The sequence below is a fragment of the Barbus barbus genome, assembly GCF_936440315.1.
Source record: "Barbus barbus genome assembly, chromosome: 5".
Taxonomy (NCBI): domain Eukaryota; kingdom Metazoa; phylum Chordata; class Actinopteri; order Cypriniformes; family Cyprinidae; genus Barbus; species Barbus barbus.
The window spans coordinates 28,877,465-28,900,823 of NC_136733.1; the positions used below are offsets into that span (position 1 = coordinate 28,877,465).

The window sequence follows — 23,359 nt, forward strand, 5'->3', positions numbered from 1 at the left end:
CATCTTCTCAGAATCTAAAAGATCCGCAGACTGGAGGGGGGCCACTGATGTGAGAGCTTTATCTGCTATAGAGGTCACACCTCTGGGGTGTCAAATTGCCAATGGAGTCCTGAATTTTTGGAGGGAAAGTTTTACGACTCTTTGTCTCTGAACATGGTAATTTGCATAGGTAATTCGCCTGGGTTAATGCACAAACTACTAAAGATGCTTAGGACACTAATATGTTGCATAGGTATCAACATGTAATGTTCACTCTCAATTAGATCATCCAAAGACGAATTGATAGGGACTAAACATGGTACAGCTAAAGTGATATTAACTAGTGATCTATTGTAAACATGCATAAAACAGTATACAATACACAAAAACATATACAAGAACAGTAATAATATACACAATGACCTGAAGATATGTGTTGTAACGGCCAAAACTATGTATTTGAATGCATCACATTATTGTGCGGTGTGCCCTTTAAGAGACTGATCATTTAATTTATAATGTGCACTATATGGTGACGGCGTAGAAGGACTACGTGACTGTGAAATGAGAACCACCACAGATGATAATTCCACTCTGCTGTCTTGTTATTATTTTGTCTTTACTTTTGTTTGTAACGCCAAGAAAGAGTTAATCCCTCATGTATGAGAGGAGCGCGTTTAAGAGTACCAACCATTAAAATGTGTGGGACACCAAGTTTTCGTTTTCCGTCTCTTTCATTTCGTGGATTTTAAGAGTTATCCGGGTCAGAGCGTTACAGTGTGTTCATTCAAAGAAAGGTTTTTATTTTAATTAATTAGAGAAGAGTCAATTTTTATGGCATAATGTCTTAGGGGAAATGAAGTGAGTTGTTCTGCCCGCATTCCTTTGAGCAATAAAACAAGTGTTATCAGATGGGTTGCCATGGAACCAGAGGCCTGTTCTGCCTTTCTTAGGTGTTAGATGCATTTTGGGGGAATGGTCCACAGAACCCTCATAGTTGGCCCTTTGGTTAGGTGAGGGGGCATAAGAGATTATTTGTTAAATATAACAAATACTTGTGTCTGATTTATCCAAATGCTACACCAGACTAAGACTAGTTCTCCTCTTTATTCCTTTGTTAATTCCAAACTAAAAGTTGTTATAAATCCTCATCTAGGAATAATCTGTGTTGGAGCTAACTGAAATTATTTGCCATGTGTTGCAAGAAAGTACATGTATGTGAGTTTCGTACAGTAAATTATTTTACTTGAATTAATTTGTGTGTGTGTGTGTACTTGTTTATGCTACATTGTGGGGACCAAATATAAAACCTGAAATTTTTGATATTGTGAGGACCGGCCTGTGGGGAAAGATAATTATTATATATATTTTTTTTAAATATATTATGTTTATCTGAAAGTGTGACAATACAAACAGGTTTTCTGTAAGGGGTAGGTTTATGTGTGTGTTTGTGTGTGTTGTCTTTAATTTACTGTAAATATCAGTGTGGAAGAACTGCTTTAGTGCGGAGGAAATACTTTAAAACTGAATTAAATTATAGAAGACAGTACATTTGTAAGCACATCTGTGTAACTTTTCATATCATATCATATTTTGTCACCGGTCACTCATATGCCAGACTGGGCATTTCTATAGCAATGATGATTGTTTAATCTTGTGCCCCATGCAGTGATGGGCTGATTGTAGTCCCATGGCACAGCTACCATGGCAACAAATGTCGTTGTCATGACAGAAACCACTTAACATAATTGTTGCTGAAATAATTTCATTCTCTTCCTTCACTATTCCGATTTGATTCCCCTTTTGTTGCCTCAAGGAAACGTAATCTCCTTATTCTGTTTTAAATTTGAACACTCTTTCTCTTGACTAGGGCCATACAAATACAAAATCATGTGTTTACACACACTTTCAATATTAACACCTCAACTAACAATATTAACATTTCACTTCTTCTCACATATTCCATTCTGTCACTATACATCACACACTTTATCATCACACTACATTTAACAAAAACACATCTGATTGGTTCACATGTGGTCTTATACATTATTTATAACAGGCTTCCACTTTTCCAAATGTAATATACTGAATGTTTGATGTGTTGAATCATGCCCCACTTCCAGTGCTCAAAACTGCAGTGACTGACACACTGATTTATCTTACTGAATTATTGGAACATAGATAACAGGTTCATTTGAAACAGCTGCAGCAAATGAAAAACAAATGTTCATAAAACTAGACAAAACAAATTGGCCATTAATAATCACGAATGAACATAACACTGAATACTTAAGTACAAATACAAAAATTTGTGTGTTTATCAATCTCATATACAGTAGAAATCTGCATATGAGTGCTAAATGCACAAAATCTGCCGCACAGCTCCAGGTGAACCCCAATGACACAGCTGTATTACAGCGCATCCACCTTTAAAATGGGACAGTAAAATATGTGCAGTGACTCTGCCGAAAATGACATCATCAAGATGGGACAAGGAGGAACACCCTCTTCTGCATCAGTGGGAAGAGCACAGCAAAATATAGACAGACATTAGTCTTTCAGAAGCACATAAAAACACAAAAAATATAGAAAATATGTTCCTCGAAATATATGCAAGGAAATATATTATTCAAACATTTTTATAGATATCATTTTGTGTACCTGAGAAATGTTGCTGTAAAAAGATGACTAAACTGAGGGTGACAGTTATATTATATTAAGTAGATCAAAACCTTTCATCAAAGTTGTCCTGAAACCAGAACAATATCCATTCTTGTCTTAGGACAACTTTGATGAACTTTTCTGATCCACTTCAAATGTTGACTACTGTGTATTTCACCTGAATCTCAACCTGTCAAAAACACATCCAGGTAATAGCCTTTAAAAAAACAAACAAAAAACAGAAAAAATACAATAATAAAGCCTATTTTAGCACTATTCGTTTCAAAATGATGACATTATTTTCAACTATTTTGCATCATAAATTAAGTACAACAAATAGCACTGATGTAGCCTACACGCTGTCACTTTTCAAAAGGTACACTTTTGTACCTATTAGGTTCAAATATGCACACTTTAAGTACTAATATGTACCTTTAAGCTATCAAAATGGACTCTTTAGGTACAAACATGTACCTTTTGAAAGGGCACCGCCCCATTGACAGCTTTTGTACCTTTATTTCTGAGTGTATAAAGGCTTTATAATTTATATTACCACATTAATGAAGATTAAGGAGCCTTCTTTTATGCAAATAATGTCACTATATAGGCTATATACACAACCCAGTGTAAAGAAAACGACAGCCCAAATTTGAGATTGGGAACTCATAAAAACGATATTACTCCAGCAAAGTTTACTCAAAATATAAAGAATATCAATACTTGTAAATATGAATTATGTTGTATTATTGTTTTTCATTTTCAAATAACAATTGGTATGGCTGTTTTATATCGTCAATGCTCATGGATATTGACGCGCAATCCTGGACATCCTTTAATTATGTAACGCTTTTCAAGGATCTGATTGGTCTCGCGCAGTTTTATGATTTGCTGCATGACATCAGCTGGATGAGAGGAGAGGCAGCAGCGGTTCCTCATCACTATGACACACAGTCTGAAGATATAAAAGCCTGGGCCACTCCTTCTGCACCCGCTGCACGGCTTCAGAGAGCAGCTCACTTCAGGTTGCCGGACAGAGAGCGAGTGAGTGTCTGTGTGTGAGTGTCTGAGAGAATGGCGACGCTAGTTGATCCTGTAGATCCTCCAGCACCCTTCGGAGGTGTCAGTAGCATCAGGAACACGGCATCCCCCACGGCCTCGACACATCACTTCAACGAGGGCAAATATTACCTGCTGGTGGTCATCGGGGAGCTGGTCACAGACGATCATCTGAAGTGTGCCATTGCGGACATTGAGAAAGGTAGCTCAGCTGACACGAATAACGTGCAGTGCTTTAGTGCTATTTATGCCATGAATCTGTTTTAAATGATGCCTTGACGCGTATGCCTTCTGCAGTTTCCTTTTCAAGTTCAGCAGTCTAACCTTGAACTCTCTTTGGGGTTGAATAGGTGATCTGAATGGGGGAGTCTAGCCACACATTTCTGCTGACTGCAAGAAACTTTCCATGCATCGTGTTATTGGATTTCTTTGTTGTGAGAATGTGTAGGATGGAAACTGTAGCGCAGCCCCTCCCTGTTTGTAACTGGCGAGTGCAGTGCATGTCTTATCAAAGCCATCGCATCGCGCCACACCGTTTCTCAATCATCACCATCAGCACCATCACTGTTTTCTCAGGGCGTGCAGCTCTAGCTTATGATCCAGATGTTGTTTTTGGCCATATGACGAACTTTAGTGTGTTGTGGGCTAGGATGATTCAGCATGCGTATTTATAGCCTGTCGATCAATAAGGCGTATCGCTTGTTTTGCGGGGTGGGGGGGTCGTTATATGGAGCATCGATCGGCTCTGCAGTCAGGATGTGCACCACCACCTTGGGTTTGCGTGGATTTTTGATGTGGCGCGCCAGTTCTTTGTTTCCTTAGCTCGTGTTTTTCTTACTATCTTACTAACTTACTTATCTTGTTCGCCTTAAATAACCACGAGAGTTATTTTCAGTAAATACTTAATTCAGTTTATCACAGAATGAGTTAATCGTATTAAATAGATAGCTGTATCTAGCAGAAGTGGCATAACTTTTGTCGACTTTACCAGACGTTGCTGCGCATCCCGATTTATTTCCATCCTCTTACATTCTACTCACTCTTTTCTAGTACGACACCGGCTTGTAGGCGTGGCGCGGTCCGCACTGCAGTCCCTACGGAAAGTCAGAAGGGCCCCGCGTTCCTGCCAAAAGGGGCGTTTCAGTTAGTCGTGGACTCGATTCATTTCCGCGAAGCTGTTTTCAACGGTTTGTTAAAAAATAAAAAATAAATAAATAATAATATAAAAAATAATTCGGCTGCTCTTTACGTCTGGACGTAATTATGTCGTCACAATGGTCCTACATCTAATTGATCCAATAAAGCAATATGTAGGCACATATTGCGTTTTTAATTCCATCTTATTAGTAATTATAATTGCATGTGTCCCAGTCGAGCTTGTTGCAATGCAGCCATGATTCAACTTATGCACAAGTCTTTATAATCTAATTATAATTTACATTACAAAATACTTTTACATCTATTGGCTTAAAAAGTTATTGTACTTCTGAATAAAATCCTATTAATTAAACGTTTTGTGTACGTAGGCTATAGATAAAACTGTCATAAATGTATTTCCAGAAGGGATATGCTCACTCATGAATCATCAAGGAAAATAAGACCACAGAATCATCACTCTTTTCATCTGCTCTATCAGGAAGCATCACTTTGATGATACTGAATGATGTACGATTTTTCCGATTTACTTGTTACAAGATTCACCTTACTGGAAGTTTCACTGCTGTTTATTGTAATAAACAAAACTACTTTTTGTATTGTAGCCTATTAATCACTGAAATTAAATCAAACAATACCTGTGCAATTGTTTTTTGTGGAACTTTGTGAGTATCTGGCATCTTCCATTCTAGACAACCAAGAAATGGTTGCAATGGAAGCAGTGCTTCCTAAGGGAAACCATAAGGTTACCATTGTAATAGCATTAGCTACTATATTTGCCTTGAATACATAGAGTATGATGAGTGTGGTAGAGGAAATATAGATAGGAGTAATATTCTTTTGTGATCCCATGAGGGGAGTAATTATAATGCATGCACATGTTTGTCATGAACAATGTGAACAACCCTCTTAACGTTTTACCATTCAGAGACAGATAGCACTTCATTCTAATCTCGAGAAATGTCCTCTTCATCACATAATTTATCTTCTGGCTAACCATTGATCATAAAAGAATTAGCACCGACGTCCAGTCTCAGAACATTTCATAGATATTTCCATACATTGATTGACTTTTGGGTGTAAACCAACAGAGCATGGCATTCAGTTACGCGAATTTAGTGATATGGGGTTTCGATACAATATACAGGAAAGATCTGAAACCCAGTCTGATTTTGATTTGAATATCTCCCCTTTTAGACTGATCAGTGCACAGTAAAGTATGTTCATGATCTTTTCATGATCTGTAAAAAGTACAACACTTTTCATGTTTTCACATTTTTTCCATCTGGTTTGCAGGAATCCGTTCATGGGACACAAACCTGATTGATTGTAACCTGGACCAGGAGTTGAAGCTTTTTGTTTCTCGACACTCTGCCAGGTTTTCAGCTGACGTGAGAGGTAGGCTGAACATGATCGGCTCACTTCTTATCCTTTAGTCAGCTCAAATCCCTTCTGTAGCAATTTATGATAACCTAATAATAAATATTTAAAACACTAGTGAGCCCAGAGTTCAATAGTGGTCCATACAAGAGCAAGTATTTTGTACTGCTTAATTTTTCCATATAAGAATTAGCATTACCATGACTGAGCAAAATCTCTCATGTTCCAAAATCATTAAAACAGCTAGAAAATCTGCTTCAAAAATCTACTGTCTATAAATATAGATAAGAAGAATTCCAGTGACATCATTTCATTGCCAACTAAATCAGCTTGTCGGGATGAAAGATGTGACAATCACGGTTCGGTGCCTGAATCTATATCTGCATTACAGCTGTTTACATTTTTTTCATAGTACTTTGCTCTGTGGCTCTTCTGAACATCTCTATCACAACAGCAATATGTTTTGTTACATAATGTCATGCTTCAGCTGTTAAGTAAAAGTGATTCTTATCAGTTTATAGGCACTTAAAAAACATTGGTGAGATAACGACAATTATTAGAACTTATTAGTTCTTTCCATTTTTAATCCTCTTCTATATCTGGAGTAAAGTCATATTTGCTTTTACATTCTGATTTTTTTGTGAGTTCTTGATGAATTCTTTTGATGAAGATAAAAGAGGTGGGTTTAGACGGTCTGCCTGAAGCTCTGTCTGGATCAAACCCTGTCCCCGGTGTCCCCTCCTCTGTCCTCCCTGCACACTCACTCTGTCTGTCTGCCCCTGGATCTTTCATTTTCTCCATTTTCCTCACTCATGCTGAATTGCTGCAAGGGATGAAACACTAAGATAATTAGCTAAAAAATGAATGAATTTGTCTGCTTTTGAACTCAAGGCTTAACACATAGGGCTTCAAATGCAGTCAGACCTGAACAATAGTACAGGATTTTTCACAAAACAGCAGGAAATTGTGGGGGTTTAACCATAATGGAAATATCTTCCAGAGAGACACTCAGTCTGCTAATGTAAGCAAATGATGAGCCAACACTGACCTTGAACACACACACACACACACACATTATAGCTTAATAGCACAATAACTTACACTCATCATGCTCCTTGATTATATATGTTAGTACAGAAAGCACTTGAGATAGTTCCGGTATTGCCGTTAAGCAGCAAAGCTTATTACTTTGTTGAGATCATCAGAATTCACTGTGGAATTCATTTACTCATCTGAATGGCTGTCGGAGGAGGACAAAGCATGAATATATCATTGGCTACTAATCCCCCTTTAGGATAAACATGACACATGTAGGTGTTGGTTCATTTCCATAATCAGATTTATTGCTTGATGGGTGGCTTTAGATGAAGCTTTTTAGAAAATTAACAGAGGAATTTGCATTGTGCCGCTTTTGGCCACTTAGCCTTTTAAGTGCAAAGCCATTAGCTGTCCACCACAGACAAATACCTAGTGGATGTCTTGATAATTGCTTTAACCCACCCGCCTCCCCCTCCTTTTTTACAGCAATTCCAATTTTATATCACTTCTTCTTCCTTTCAAAGGATTTTAATTTAATTTAGTCTTTAATAGTTTTCAGCGTACAATTCAAGAGAGTTTTAGGATAATTATCTGTTGAACTCTCCTACTGGGTTTTTCTCGGAGGGCAAGACAGATAAATGGGGGCAGGGAGAAGGTGGGTTATTACTATTAGAAGGGAGGAGGCCAGACGTCGGAGACCTGTGAAGAGCACAGGAAGACTTGAGACTCACAAACACACATATATTTACATTGATTTATTTAGGAGATGTTTTTTATTCAAAGCAGTGCACGGATAAGGAAAAATGCAATCAAGAGTATGGTTATTCACATTATTCACTTGGAAATAGTTCAGACAAAATAAGAAAAAACAGAGAGGAAAAAAAAATGAAGGGACGAACAGGAAATCATCTATTTTAGATTAACTCCTTTGTACAAAATACCATCCCAATACCTTTGAAATGCTTGGAGCTCCAGTCAGAATCACTAACAAAAGATGAAACACAGTGTGAAACTCAGAAAAGAGATTACAGTCAAAAAAAAAATATGAGGAAGCACTTGAAAGAATGCTCGAGAAAGAATTATGAGAGAGGTAATATTGTGTCTGTGAGGCTCAGGAGATAAAAATGAACACGGAGGATCCCTTTGCTTTTGAGGTACATCAGGGCCTTTAGAGGATAAGCATATGGTACCTAAACTTTGACTTTTCCGTTGCTTTGAGTCGAGACTGAGGCTTAAAAATTTGCCAAGAGGTTTAAAATTAGATCAGCTATCAAAATCCAGCAGATTCACACAGCATCAGACAGCGCAGTATGTAATCAATAGCAATGAATCAGCTTCTGTAATGTAATCAATAAGCACTTAACAAATGATTGCACTGTCTACTGTGTATTTACATACTGTCTGCTCACCTGAAATTCTGTAATATTATTAATATTAACAGTATGTACTGGCAATGTTATACATTTTTGTGTCATATTATAAAGTACTATGGTACTACTTTGTTAAAATAGGTATCTTTCAACAACTTGACAATATAAAGGAACAGTTCATCCAAAATTTTGTCATTACTTACCCTCATGTTGTTCCAAACATGTATGAAATAAAATATAATGAATATCCAGTAATTTCAATATAGTTCATAGTAAAGTCATACTTTCCTGTGTGTGTTTGCAATTTATATAGATTTTTTGTACAATCATATAATAACTTTGTTTAGATGTTGTTTAATTAATAATAAATAAGTATAGGAAAAGAGCGTTTTAAACTCATGTATTACAATGACATAAAATGCTCGTTTCCTATACTTATTTATTATTAATTATTAACTATAATTATTTATTATTCAACGTGCCATTTGGTCAAAGACATTTCTGCTGCAGTAGTTTTTAGTCTTTGTGTTGTGTTTTTGTTGATGAGACTATGGGACTAAATGTTTTTTAAGAGGAACTGTGATAAGAGGTATTGATATTTCTAACTATTTGTATGTGTGTTCGAAAGGGCTCTGCTGTGTCCTGTTCAAAATCCTATTTTGGCATTGAAAGGAGAGGGCAGAGATTTGGAGAGAGACAAAGTGAGGGAGAAAGTCGAGTTCATGTTCATGGCACTGCATTTGTGTGGATGCTTGCTTTGTTTGTGCGTTGTGGGGAGTGTCATTAGATGAGGCTGCGTGCCCAAAGGGTGTTCAGTCTGTATTAGTTTCAGAGACAGTGTGAGTTGAGATCAGGACAAGAGGGGTGAGGACGGGGTTGGGTGAGTGTGGAAGAGCAAAGCTAGTGGAAGTTAAACAATACTGCGGCTGACACATCTGCCCCCAGAATCAAAATGGAATGGAAATAGCCCAGCTTTTAGGTGACAATCAAATATGCCTGCTTAAGAGCCGTAGGTTTATAATTGTTACATATCTACAGCATGATATGGTTTGTTTTAAGGTGCCTTAATTAATTTCAGACATTTTGCTGACTTCTGCTTTTTTTCTATCTTCAACCAAATGCCCTCTCTCAAACAAAAAAAAGAGCAAATCTGAACATGCATAATGATTCACTTGAAAAGAGGATTTTGGTGGTCCACCACCTGATTTTTTTTATATATATGATATTTTTTTTTTATATGTGATATTTCCAAAAACTACCTATAGCACTTTTAAAATCTATTTGACACGAATGAAAGAGATGAAAATTTTCTCATTTACACACAATGATATTGTTCCAAACCTGTATGGCCTTTTTTCTGCTGAACACAAAAGGAGATATTTTGAATAAAATTTCAACCCATACAATGCAAGTTGATGTGGTTCAAAACAACAGTGTGGGGAAAAAAACAGGGCAAAACATTTTGATGTCAGGTTTAGAAAATCAAGGTATGGTGGGGGATCATTTCATCATTAAAGCTGTATTTTGCTCCCATGTCTATTACCCATGTGGATAATAGTCGATGGCAGCAGCTACATTTTCCAAGAACAGAGGAAAACTCTGCTATCGACCATGGTGTAATTTGTCTGAACTTTAGTTCGCACCACTGATTCTAATCACATTTTTTCTCTTCACCTCTTTGGAGTTCCCGACAGAGGCCATTTTTGTCGCATAAATGGGCTTCCCCCCGGTGTGAGTCTTGCCCTAATGATTCTGCTTTTCTGCTTGTGTGAGTCTGGGTGTGTGCTGGGCAGCTGGAATAGCATTCATAACAGGTTACTGCCACCTCAGCTGTTTAAACAGACCTGCTCGGATTTAGAAGAGCAAGGAGAAAATAAATTAGGTTAGAAGAGAATCATTTATTACCAATACACAGATGTCTATGCTCTGAAGAGTATCTGCAGCTAAAGTAGAGCAGAGAGTACTGCAGTAAAATGAATGCAACACCTCAGAACACCCCTGTGGAGAAGAAATGAAGCCACAGTGTGTTCTACATCAAGTATGCTCCACTTGCTATGCAGATGTCAATTTCAGCATAGTCAGATGCATTATATTTCTCTATTTCTATTCCATATCTCCTCCCTTCCATCCCCATACTGAAAAAAGCAGATTCTCCCAAAGGAACTCTAAATCCCACTACTAATGATCAAAAAGAGAGTGGCCCATATTGGGATGTGAAGTCTCAGATATGCTGTATACCTACTTAAAAATGGTGTGTTCTTGGGGGCAGATGCACATAAAATTAAAATGAAACACTTTTAACACTAATTAATCAATGCCCTTAGGAAAAACCTCAGACGTTCAATGGTTGTTGCCCTGGTTGGTCTACAGTATTTCTCTTAAATTTAATGCATATATAATATAATGTAGGTTTCATTTGTATACAGAAATATTTTGTGGAGAGCTGTCAGAAAAAGCAAAAAATGCAGGGAAAATAATAGAAGGAACAGATACAGGTACAGTGAATATGGTGAGATGAGGGAATATGGAAAGGAATGAATTCGGAGTGTTAATGATGACTCACCAGGTGGGAAACACACTGTAATTACTTACAATGCATGAGAGAGCAACCTGGATTTATTCACACACACACACACACACATACCGACTAACACAAACATGCTCCATCCTAAGGAAAACGGTCTTTAAAACCCACACAGAACCTATAAATATATTAAACAGGATGATGAGAGACATACAATAAAGATGTTTTTATAGACCTCTCGGAGGTTTAGGTAAGACATTTGGTCACATTCACTAATAATAACGGCAAACAGCTGTGCCTTTTTTCCAACAAAGGTTCTCATGCAAAGTTTTCAAATGCATTTGCAGTTTTTGTCAATGTCACTGAATCCAGATTATTCTAAATGAAGGGAGAATGTGCCTGCAGTTAGTAATTAGCATAATACACCCTGCCAAATCCAGGATGGGATTTGGAGTTTGCAGTTCAAACTTATATTTGAATCATGAAATCTGTGTGAGAATGTTTGCATGCAGGTTTTACACACTTTAGTGAATGAGACCTAATATCTGCAATGTAAACTCCTTTATGCACCAAAGCAAGTCATTTATCTACAAGGATTGTTTACAACTAATTTTGGCTGTGCTGTGGCCAGGCATGTAAGAGGTTTCGTGCAAATGGAAAAATTGTGCGTGTCCTCTAGTGTTTTAGATTTAGACCTTGAAATTTTAGATAAATAAGGCCTTATTCTTCAAGCAATTTTCAGCACCTATGGAGCGCCTGTTCACTGAACCTTTACAAACAACCTCAGAGGGGGGGGGTATGAGACTCTGAACAATGATTGGTGAATGAGTGATGAGGCTGGTGTTACAGAAGGGGCTCATAGACTCTGCAGTAATAGCAAACAATCTAGTACTGACAGTGACAGAGTTGACCGCTTCCTGCTTCAGTGCTTCTGGACAGCTTGATGAATTTATAATAGGATTGATTCACCCAGAAAGAGATTGGGAGATTTTCACTTGACTTTATCGAGAGCCATTTGGGCAAGGGATGGGAAAAAAAAAGATATTGAAAAATCAAAAGCATGCAAATCAATATATTGTCAATATAGTCACATTGTCAAAGGACGTGTGGAGAGGATGTACAGAAAAAAAATTTCTTGGTTAGCAGAGAAAAGGGAACACACAGTGGAATACTAGAAGCTTTTTCATGTTCCACCCATGAGATGATTGAAAGAGAAAGGATGACAAGTTGCTGGAGGAGGGCAGAGGTTAATTGGATATCTGTGTCAATAGAGCAGAGAAATGAGGAAGAGAAGGGGAAAGTAGGTCCATGTGTACATACTAGGTAATTAAGTGAGAAAAAAACAACCCCCTGACCATCATAACCATTTTTGACTGCAAATTTAACTTAAAGCACAATAAGGCAAATATGCATAACAAAAGGATATGAAAGAATGTTAGTGAAAAGAAAAGGATGACTGGTCTGCAGTAAAAATTCAGACCAAATAAACTTACCAAAACTAGTTCTGTCTCTCTCTTTGTGGTTCCTTAAGCAGCAGCATTTGTGTTTTGTGTTAAGTGAAGACAATTCTTTAAATATATTAGTGTATTCATAATATTTCATTACTTCAGTGTACAACACAAACCAAAGCATTTGAAGAGCCCCATGTGCAGTTTGTGCACATCACACTGAGCATTAGTAACTTGTCATTTTATTTGCAGGACAAAAGATTCTGCATCATAAAAGTAATGTGTTGGAGACAGTAGTGCTCATCAACCCTTCAGGTGAAGCTGTTAGCACTGAGGTAAGCACCCTCTTTCTATAATTCTATAAATATATCTAGATGTCTGCCATTTAAACATATTTTAAAACTATTTTAGTTGTCTGGTTAATATACAGAAACAAATATGTGGGGATAAGAATAAATGCATGGCAGCTAGTATACTATAGGACATCAGGGTTATAGTATTGGCAATAGTATCAACAGAAAAGTGTTGACTCATCTAATATTACAAAAAAATTACATATGTTTTACACTACAAAGATAAATCCTGTTAAATATTTTAATTCACTAATATGCCAGTACATCAAAGAGTTATGTATGCACTGGGTGTGTCACAGTTGCAGACAAACTCACAACGCACAACACGCTCATACGCACAAAGCTTTGCTCGCAAACTGTGACTGCAGTTTGACTCTCCATTAATAATATGGTAGAGCACTGCAGGTCTGACCCTGGCAGACTGCCCAGAACAGTCAATGGCTACAAAGTGGAAAATGCTGGCCCTGATAGAGAACAAGAAAGAGAGAGGAAAAGAGACAGAAAGCCAAAGTAAAACAATTCAGCAATACTAAAGATTATAGAAGAGCTTATAGTAACAGATGTACTTCTGTTAGCTGGGTAATTCAGAAATTGCATGTAAATAATTTAGGATAACCTTCCCATGCTGTGTTGGTTTTATTCCAACAAATACAAGCCACGATTAATTAAAGTCAAGTCAATGTTTAATGAAGATTATAATATTTTATCAACTTTATGTCTACACTCAGGTACGTCTGATGGTCTCAGACACTGCCCACCATAAGCTGCTTGTCCTGGCAGGACAGTGTTTTGAAAATACAGGCGAGCTGATTCTCCAGTCAGGCTCCTTTTCTCTCTTCAATTTTATTGACATTTTTACAGATCAAGAGGTGAATGATTGTTAGTTTTTGCTTCTGTTTGCTATATTTACCAGTGCTTTAAAAAAAGAGATTCTCAAATAGCCAATAAATGCTAAAACTCAGCATGCACAGTAGAGTTCTACATGGTCATCTAAATTCAAGTAAACTTGTTAAGTGAAATGTTTCAATTAATTTTACTCACAGATTGGAGAGCTTCTAAGCACCATACATCCAGCCAACAAAGCCAGTTTAACTCTTTTCTGTCCGGAGCATGGTGACTGGAAAAATTCGAACCTAGACAAACACAACTTGCAGGACTTCATCCATATGAAGCTAAACTCCCCAACCATCCTTCCAGAAATGGAAGGTCTTTCTGAATTCACAGAGTACCTGTCAGAATCTGTAGAAATCCCATCTCCTTTTGACATGCTTGAACCCCCAACTTCAGGAGGGTTCCTAAAATTATCCAAACCATGCTGTTATATTTTCCCTGGTGGACGGGGTGATTCAGCACTGTTTGCGGTTAACGGCTTCAACATGCTGATTAATGGTGGATCTGATAGAAAGTCATGCTTTTGGAAGCTGGTAAGACATCTGGACAGAGTGGATTCTGTTCTCCTCACACACATTGGAGATGACAACCTTCCTGGTATCAATAGCATGCTGCGGCGCAAAATAGCTGAACTTGAGGAGGAGCAGTCGCAGGGATCCACAGCTAACAGTGACTGGACAAAGAATATGATTTCACCTGATATTGGAGTTATGTTTGTCAACATGCCTCAGAACCTAGAAAACCTTGAGGCCAACTACAGGATTAGGAAAAATGCAGAGGAGGCATCTCTCACGCTGGGGTACCTAAACAAGCTGTCTTTAAAGCCTGAACCTCTGCATAGGAATATTGGGAATACAGTAGAACCAATAATACTTTTCCAGAAAATGGGGGTCGGCAAGCTTGAAATGTATGTGCTTAACCCAGTAGAGAACAGCAAGGAGTTGCAGTACTTCCTTAAAGAATGGACTGGTAGTGATAAAGACAAAGCCCCCATCTTGTTACCAAATGGAAAAGAATCAGAGCTCCCAATCTCATATTTGTCTTCCATCTCATCACTGATTGTGTGGCATCCTGCTAACCCATCCGAAAAAATCATCCGTGTTCTCTTTCCAGGCAATTCCACTCAGAATAATATTCTCGAAGGCCTAGAGAAACTTAAACACTTAGACTTCCTCAAACATCCGGTGATCACACAAAAGGAGCTTAATTCAAATTTCGCACCAACACTGAAACAAGCAAAGATGAAACATAAGACAGATAGTAAAGAGAGCCTGAAATCCACATCAAAGCCATCCCCAAGCAAAAATCTCCACAAAGAGTCCAAAGAAGAATCCCCAGAAAAACTAAAAACACTCAGTAAAACTGACTCTGTGGAAACTCATGAGCTGACACAAAAAATAGAGAAGAAAGAAAAAACACTTGTGAAAAAAGTGAAAACAGGAGACAAGGACAGTAAAAGCAAGATTGAGCAAACACACAAAATTGACACTCCAGAGAAAAAGAAAGTTGACATTAAACCAAAAACTATAAAGAAAGAAACAAAGAAATCCGTGGAAAAAAGTGAGGCTGATAAAAAGGCTGAAAAACCCACACCCAAGAAAGAAGAAAAGACCAAAAAAGAAGAGAAGGTGAAGAAAGAGGAGGTGAAGAAGGAAATTAAAAGACGAGATATCAAGAAAGATTCCCTTTTAAAGGAAAGCAGAAAGGACGAAAAGAAAGAAACTCAGAAAGATGAAAAAGAACCTAAAAAAGATTTGAGGAAAGTCAGTGGCTTGAAAAAGAATGCCCCTAGCACTCCTGAGGTGAAAAAACCTGCACCTAAACCAAGGGTTGCAGCACGAGGCAAGGGCCCTGGTAGTCCTGCAAAATCCAAAGAGAAGGCTAAGTCCAAGCCCACCAAAAAAGATACTGGTGAACCAGTGGAAGCACCTTCCGTCTCAAGTGCTACTGCTGAAGAACCTGCTGTTGAAGCCAGTGTAAAAGATGTTCTTGAGGCAGAGAGGTCACTGATGTCTTCTCCAGAAGATCTCACTAAAGACTTTGAGGCTCTGAAAGCAGAGGAGATTACTGAAGTTGAGGAAATCCTATTACAGACCAAAATAGACTATTCTGATCAAGGAAGGTTGATTAAGCATGAAGAAATAACTCCTTGCAAAGAGTCTCCAGAAGCAGCAGAGTCCCTGGATGAAGGAATAGCAACCACAGAAGCTGAGGAGGAATGTGGTGGTACTCCAGGGGATCTAGAACCCAATCAAAAAAGCAATGGTACCAGTGAAAAATTTGAAGATGAAGGAACAGGATTAGAAGAGTCATCTGAGATAGGAGACTATGAAGAAAAGGGAGATACAGAGGAAGTAGATGAGCAAGACAGAGCAATATCTAAGTTAAAAGATGATGGAGAGCAAGAGCAGGAAACCAAGGAAGGATCAGATTTTGGTGCAGAAGAACCACAATATAGACATGGCAAAGAAACTGAGTTGCAGAGTTTTGATGTAACCACACCACCAAAGATCTCTGCACCGGCATCTCCTGCTGTTTCTATTCATGATGAAACACTACCAGCAGGTTTAGAAAGTGAGGTCGTCTCTGATGATGAAAATCGAGATGAGCCTCCAGAAGAATACACAACATCTGGACACACTCAGTCTACAATTGAGATCTCCAGTGTTCCAACACCTATGGATGAAATGTCTACTCCAAGAGATGTAATGAGTGATGAGACAACCAATGATGAAAGTGATTCTCCTTCCCAAGATGTTGTCAGGTACGGTATGACTACAGACAATGAGAGAAAGACCCTCTCACCTCTTCAAGACCTTCCTGAATTAGATCACTCCAAGAGCGATGCCACTGAGGGGCATGACTATCATGCCTCAGCTTCCACCATTTCACCACCATCTTCACTGGAGGAAGACAAATCTGCCAAGGATTTTTTAGCTAAAGACAAATTCTTTCTTGATTCAAACAGGCTCAGTGCTACCAGTACAACTTTGCCTCTTGTCAGGTCACCTTCTGGTGACCAAAATGTGAATGTTGACCATGTTCATGCAGGTGTATCTTCACCAATTGAACTGGGAACCACATTAGCAGGGATGTCAAAGGGAATGGAATCATACAGTCCAGATGAGAAAACCTTAGAGGGCCCTTTATCTCCTCAGTCCTCAGGTCACACACCTTACTACCAATCCCCAGTAGAGGAAAAATCTGGCACTCTACCACTGGACAAATCACCTGAGTCCCAGGGTCCTATTATTGTTGACATCACAAGTGACAAGGAATACTCTCCCAAAGAGGCTAGTCCTATTGATGAAGCAGTGCCTGTGTCGCAAATGGGAAAGAAGCAATCACTGAGCTATGAAGCACATTTATCAACCAATTTTGAGCTTGACCACAAGACCCCAAGCCAGACTGACAATAACGATAAAAAGTTAGCAACTGATGACAGTTCTTCATTTACATCTGCTACATCTTTGCCACCAACTAAAGTAGAGAGCCTTTCTGATGCAAATCCTTTCACTGCATTTAAAGAGGACAGCAAAATGTCCATATCTGAAGGGACCACATCTGATAAGTCTGGCACTCCAGTTGATGAGGTTGTTGCAGAGGACACATTTTCTCACATTGCCTCTGCCTCAACAGCATCGCTTGCAACAAGTTCTTTACCAGAACCTACAACAGATGATGTCTCACCATCACTTCATGCTGAAGTTGGCTCCCCTCATTCCACAGAAGTGGATGACTCTCTCTCTGTCTCTGTTGTTCAGACTCCAACCACAATGCAAGAAACAGAAGTTTCCCCATCCAAGGAGGACAGTCCCCGCCCTATGTCGATCTCCCCTGATGTTTCCCCAAAAACGGCTAAATTGAGAATGCCACAACAGGAAACAAAATCCCCTGAGCAGTCTTTGTCAGTTGAGTGTGGACAAGAATCCCCAGAACACTCATTTGCATTAGTTTTCAGCAAGCAGTCACCAGATCATCCATCTTTAGGAGGAATGCAGCGTCCAGCCACTGAAAATGGTCCAACAGAAGTTGATTACAGTCCCTCAGATGGAACCAGTGTCATAGCAGAACAGCGCAGACCCGGGGAAGATGGGGAGAAGGCAATACTTTTCAAAGAGTCTGATAGTACCCAGGCTGCTTCAGTTTCCCCATCAGATGCCTCTCAGTCCACCCCATCAGTTACAACACCCTCCCAAATTGGGGAGCCAAGAGAAGATTCTCCAAATGTAGGACATTTCTCAGAGTCTGTTACTCCAAAACAGTCACCCCGCAATCACTCCCCTTTATCTTCTGACTCATCTCTTGTTCTAGGAGGACCAAGCACCTCACATGAAGGAGCAGATAAAGATAAACCTAGTCCCAGCTCATTTTACAAAGAGACTGGTATGGATAAAATAGAGGACAGACCAAATCTGGAGAAGACTCCTCCAAAGACTGCATCACCATCATCTCCTACGGTGTCATCTTGTTTTTCTCCAAAGGCAGAAGAGCTGAAACTTGGCTTAGGGACAAATCCCTTCACAGACTCAAAATCCCCCACTAGTCCCAAAATGACATCTCCAGCTCAACATTCTCCTAGTTCCAATCAGACAGACATTCAAGAGAAGTTTTCTAGTAGCTCCACATCATATTCCTACAGCTGTCAATATAGGGAATCTACTAAAATTTGTGATGGTGGGTTCATAGGGCCAGATACTTCAAAAACAAGCCCTTCTCAGTCACGAGCAGTTGTGGACTTGTGTTTGGTGACCTCCTGTGAATACAGACATCCAAAGACAGAGCTTTCTCCATCCTTTATAAACCCAAGTCCTCTTGAGTACTTCATGAATGAGGAACAACCTCTGGAGGAGGAAAAGCCGCTTGCTAGGTCTGGAGGAGGACCACCCCCACCTGGAGGGAAACAGCAGAGCAAGCAGTGTGAGGAAACTCCTCCAACTTCTGTAAGTGAATCAGTGCCATCTCAAACAGACTCAGATGTTCCTCCTGGCACAGAGGAGTGCCCATCAATAACTGCAGAAGCAAATATTGACTCCGAGGATGACTCAGAAACTTTACCAACAGATAGGACTATCACTTATCGTCATGCAGACCCACCTCCAGTCATGCCCAGAGACCCTGCTCCTGCCCCTCCACATCCTGATGCCAGCATGGTGGATCCTGAGGTCCTTAAGGCTGAAGAGGCATCTCAAAAAGATGAAAGAGGGAAGCCAAAAAAGAACATCAGCAGCAAGACTAAGTCATCTGCAACAAAGAGCTTGTCAAAAACAAGTGCCATCAAAGAGTCGAAAGTGTCCTCGCCAAAAAAGACTACAGAAGATAAAGATGCCAAAAATGCTACTAATACCTCTGCATCAAGGGGAGTGAAAAGCAGCACTTCAGGTAACTCATTCTCACAATTTAAAAACTTGAAAAATACATGTATACTGTAACACCTTAAAAAATACATGAAAATATGCCTACAGTCTATAGCTTTTAAATATTTGTTTATCTTTGCTTTTAATATCAGAGATTTACTGTTTATGTTTATAAATGTGATCTTTTTATTGTTGTTAAGGAAGCACTAAGTCCATCAGTGGAACATCAGTACCTAACTGTCCTCCAATGTATATGGACCTAGTTTACATACCAAATCACTGCAATGCCAAGAATGTGGATGCTGAGTTCTTTAAACGGATCCGATCCTCCTACTATGTAGTCAGTGGTAATGATCCAACAGCACAGGAGCCCAGTAAGGCAGTTTTGGATGCTCTGTTGGAAGGAAAGAGCCAGTGGGGAAATACTATGCAGGTACCATTATTCTTACAATTGTCTGATTCATAATGCATATATATATATATATATATATATATATATATATATATATATATATATATATGAAGAGTTCATTTGCAAAACGCCACTCTCAAAAAATGAGCTGATTGCCGTACATTATTCTCCACATATAGCACGGTTTTGTCAAAAAAGCCGGTATTGTCCACTTTCAAGGCATCGCGCATTCACGTTTTACTGCAGAAGCCGACAAGTGCCCTTGTTGTTTTTGAACAGAAGCCGATAAGTCCATTTTAGCTTATCAGCGCGCTAATTCAGGTCAGGTAACAAGGCTACTTTCACTTTGAAAAGATGTGATAGCTGAGAAGAGTTTCGTTAAAGCTGACTAAAAGTGATCGAGGATGGATAATTTCGACGAACTTGATGAACCTGTAATATCTTCTTCAGGGCGAAAAAGGAAAATAAAAACTGAAACGTTTTCACGGAACCCTGCAAAAGCAGCGCGTTACAATGGTGAGGGAAAAGCTCTGTGTATTGCGTGTAATCACATCTATACAGTCTATGATCACAACAACAACAACGTTTGTCAGGCATCTACATTGTCATCTGAGGAGATTACAAAGATTAAACAAGTGTTTTTTTAACTCTAATACATGAAATGTGGAGTTATCTGCTTTTGCCAAAAAACTTTAATTTAGTAAATTACTTGTATTTGTTTAAGTTATTATTACTTAATCGAAACAACCCAACTGCAGTTTGATTGATATTACTTGGAATGCGCAATAAAAAAACGGTATTTCTGAAAAAAATTATCAATTTTTGCAAATGAACTCTTCATACATACATGTATATATGTATGTATGTGTGTGTATATATTTGTTGCCTGGCATAAAATGACTTTGCATATCATACTGATAGGTCACACTGATTCCAACCCATGATACAGAAGTTATGAGGGAGTGGTACCAGGAAACCCATGAGAAGCAGCAAGACTTGAACATAATGGTTTTGGCAAGCAGCAGCACTGTGGTTATGCAAGATGAGTCTTTCCCTGCATGTAAGATTGAGCTGTGATTGTCATGATCCAGATATGGTAGAGGTTGGATGTTAGACAGTAAACAAATGAAAAACTTAGTACACACATTCACAAAAGCAAATATTTTGGATCACATTCCATATTCCCAATAGAGGAACCAGTAAAAATGTTTCTCAGTAGAATTATTTAGTACTTTTTGAGGTCTTAGGTTGTAAAAATGTCTTTGTTAGTCATTGTTGACCACACAAAGAACAGTTTTTGGTGTGAATTAGACCTCCTTAAACACACAAACAACCAGCAGAAGCTAAACTAAACAACTGACTAAATACATACAGTAGTCGGTGGATGAACAATGTACAGAGCAGCTCCAATAAAATTGAAAACAAATTACATATTTACTAATTTACACACAGATGATGAATGGATCACTGAAAAAGAACTCCTTAAATGGTAATGTTTACACCAAAGGTTGAGGGATTGTTTTAATGCCTTAGAAAGTTAAACTGAATGTACAACAAACATAATGCACTTAATATGAGGACAGTTAAATGGTATGTATGATCCACAGTAACATAAATATATCATAGGATGCAAAAGCTACATTAAACTTCATATTCCAGCCACACTGAGTTGCATAAAATATGAATGTGAAGCTTGCTGCCTTTGCGAATAAACGCAAAATAGAACAATGATCTAACCAACTTAAAAAGACTCTCTGAGAAAAAAAATATCGGAGAAAACGTGAAATTCCATAAGTTGTGCGTAAAAAATGTTATACTAAAAAAAGAACAAAAAACATCTCATACCTCTTCTTCCTGGACAAGCAAAGAATTCATTAATTATATTGTCACAGCCCATCTTTAGCTTCAAATTTCACACCAGCCTTTTTTTAATAGGGTAAAATATTAAATGTTTGAACTCCAAAAATTGTTATTCATCAATTTGTACGAGTAATTATTTGCATAATGTATTTATGTTAATGTTTTTGTCTGAGGAATACAGTCATTATATTTATTTGCTTTATTTAATGCTTTATTTATAACTGTAAAGTTAGCTTTTTGGGCATAACCTATGAAGTTAATCATGAAAAGTGATCTTTAAAATTCAGAACTCTTGTTGATTCAGAGTTGTCAAAGTTCAAGTGTTTTTCTTTGATAACTATTGTTTTCTTCTTTTACCCCAAATGGGGTTGATTATCCTTTTAACTGAACATTTCACTCAATGTTGAGAGCTCTTCTGAATGCACTGTTCATCCAAATCTTATCCATCTATGATGTTTATTTTCTTAGCTTGTTAATGTTGCCAAGAAGAGCCATCAAGATTGTGGTACATTGAAAGTTGAGAAACTGAAAACTTTCCTTTCCTTAGGAATCTTTTATAAAATTGCACTGTACTATAATTATAAATAGCTTAGTGACGGAGTGAGTGGTCGGATGATATGTGCATGTGTAATGTATTATCCTCGACATTTCTCTGTGCTTTCTTTAACTAAGAGGGGAAACTCACTCTTTACTGCCAACAAATCACTGCAAGGATATGACAAATAATTCATGATTCTAAAAATCATAAACTTGGATCAGGCTTACTGTATCTTCATGTCACTTTTTATCAATAACCATACAGTCATGAAAATTTTACCATCTTATTGAAGGTTGTCAAAGAGATTTGAATTATAATCGTTAATTCCTTTGATGCTACCACAGTATACAGATTTTACAGTTTACCAGAATCTACATGACAATACAAGATTATGCTATAGGTTGTTAAAATATTTCAAAGTCATAACTGCATGAAATATTTATACAACACGTCAACAAATTATACTACTGGGGAATTTAGTGCCTTGTGGCACAACACTTTTCAACAGCTCAGTATAACAGTCAACTTGATACGACATTTAACTCAGATCTGGACACTTCTTAATTACATACTAATAGCAGCAATGGTTAACAGATTCTTCTAGCCACATGCTTTAGCAAAGTGCACTGTTGTTTATCCGGCGAGACGTCTACATTACTAAATACAACACACACATCCAGTCTATCACTCCCCTTTCCTCTGACCAATGGTAACACTTCACTTTCTCTCAAAACTCCACAATCCCTCTGGTTCTCTTCGCTCACCTTCGGGTGCTAGTAAGAATATGTCTGCAGTTGTGTATGAAATATATATATCTTGTGAACATGCATCTTTCCTCTTTTCATTCCTAATCCCATATCTAGAGGATAGTCTCCAGTGAAAGTATTACCTTGTGCTTTTTCTGATGTTTGTGTGTATGATAACTCTTCCCATATGGAGTGTTTGATGTAAAGGGTAAACTACACTTAAAAAGAGCGTAAATTAGTCCACAATAAATAATTTTGTGGAAAATACCTTGTGTACTTTTTTGTAGAGTATGCTAGTTCAGACAGTCCACAAAATGTGGTTGTGTTGTTTGTGTGTGTGTGTGTGTGTGTGTGTATGTTGATTTGTGGGCTTGTGGTTGCTCACAGGCATTTCTGAGAGTTTAACTGGCTACAAAACAGGCCTGAACCCTAGGGATCATGTGTCTGATTCTGGTTAGAAGTCTGACTCTGACCAAATTTAGCCAAAATAAACAGGATTTAGGCAAGTAATTTGTGCATTCAAACTTTTGACCTGCAAAACATATAGAGTAAAACATTGAGCATAACTTTAATTAACTTCACTTTATC

The 23,359-nt window shown here is 38.1% G+C and overlaps 1 protein-coding gene across 1 annotated transcript; it reads left to right on the plus strand.

Moving 5' to 3' along the window:
• The first annotated feature begins 3,551 nt into the window (after positions 1-3,551).
• LOC306869784 (microtubule-associated protein 1B-like) lies at positions 3,552-23,032 on the plus strand. Its single transcript, XM_079416689.1, has 7 exons — positions 3,552-3,901; positions 6,151-6,252; positions 12,867-12,949; positions 13,696-13,836; positions 14,011-19,240; positions 19,416-19,648; positions 20,549-23,032. Exons 1-7 carry the CDS (start codon positions 3,715-3,717, stop codon positions 20,702-20,704), a joined length of 6,132 nt encoding a protein of 2,043 aa, XP_079272815.1. The 5' UTR covers positions 3,552-3,714; the 3' UTR covers positions 20,705-23,032.
• Positions 23,033-23,359: the final 327 nt, after the last annotated feature.

Coding starts and splice junctions, on each gene's coding strand:
- LOC306869784 (XM_079416689.1), top strand. CDS start 3,715: ATGGCGACGCTAGTTGATCCTGTAGATCCTCCAGCACCCTTCGGAGGT. Junction 3,902..6,150: donor CATTGCGGACATTGAGAAAG/GTAGCTCAGCTG, acceptor TCTGGTTTGCAG/GAATCCGTTCATGGGACACA. Junction 13,837..14,010: donor ACATTTTTACAGATCAAGAG/GTGAATGATTGT, acceptor TTTTACTCACAG/ATTGGAGAGCTTCTAAGCAC.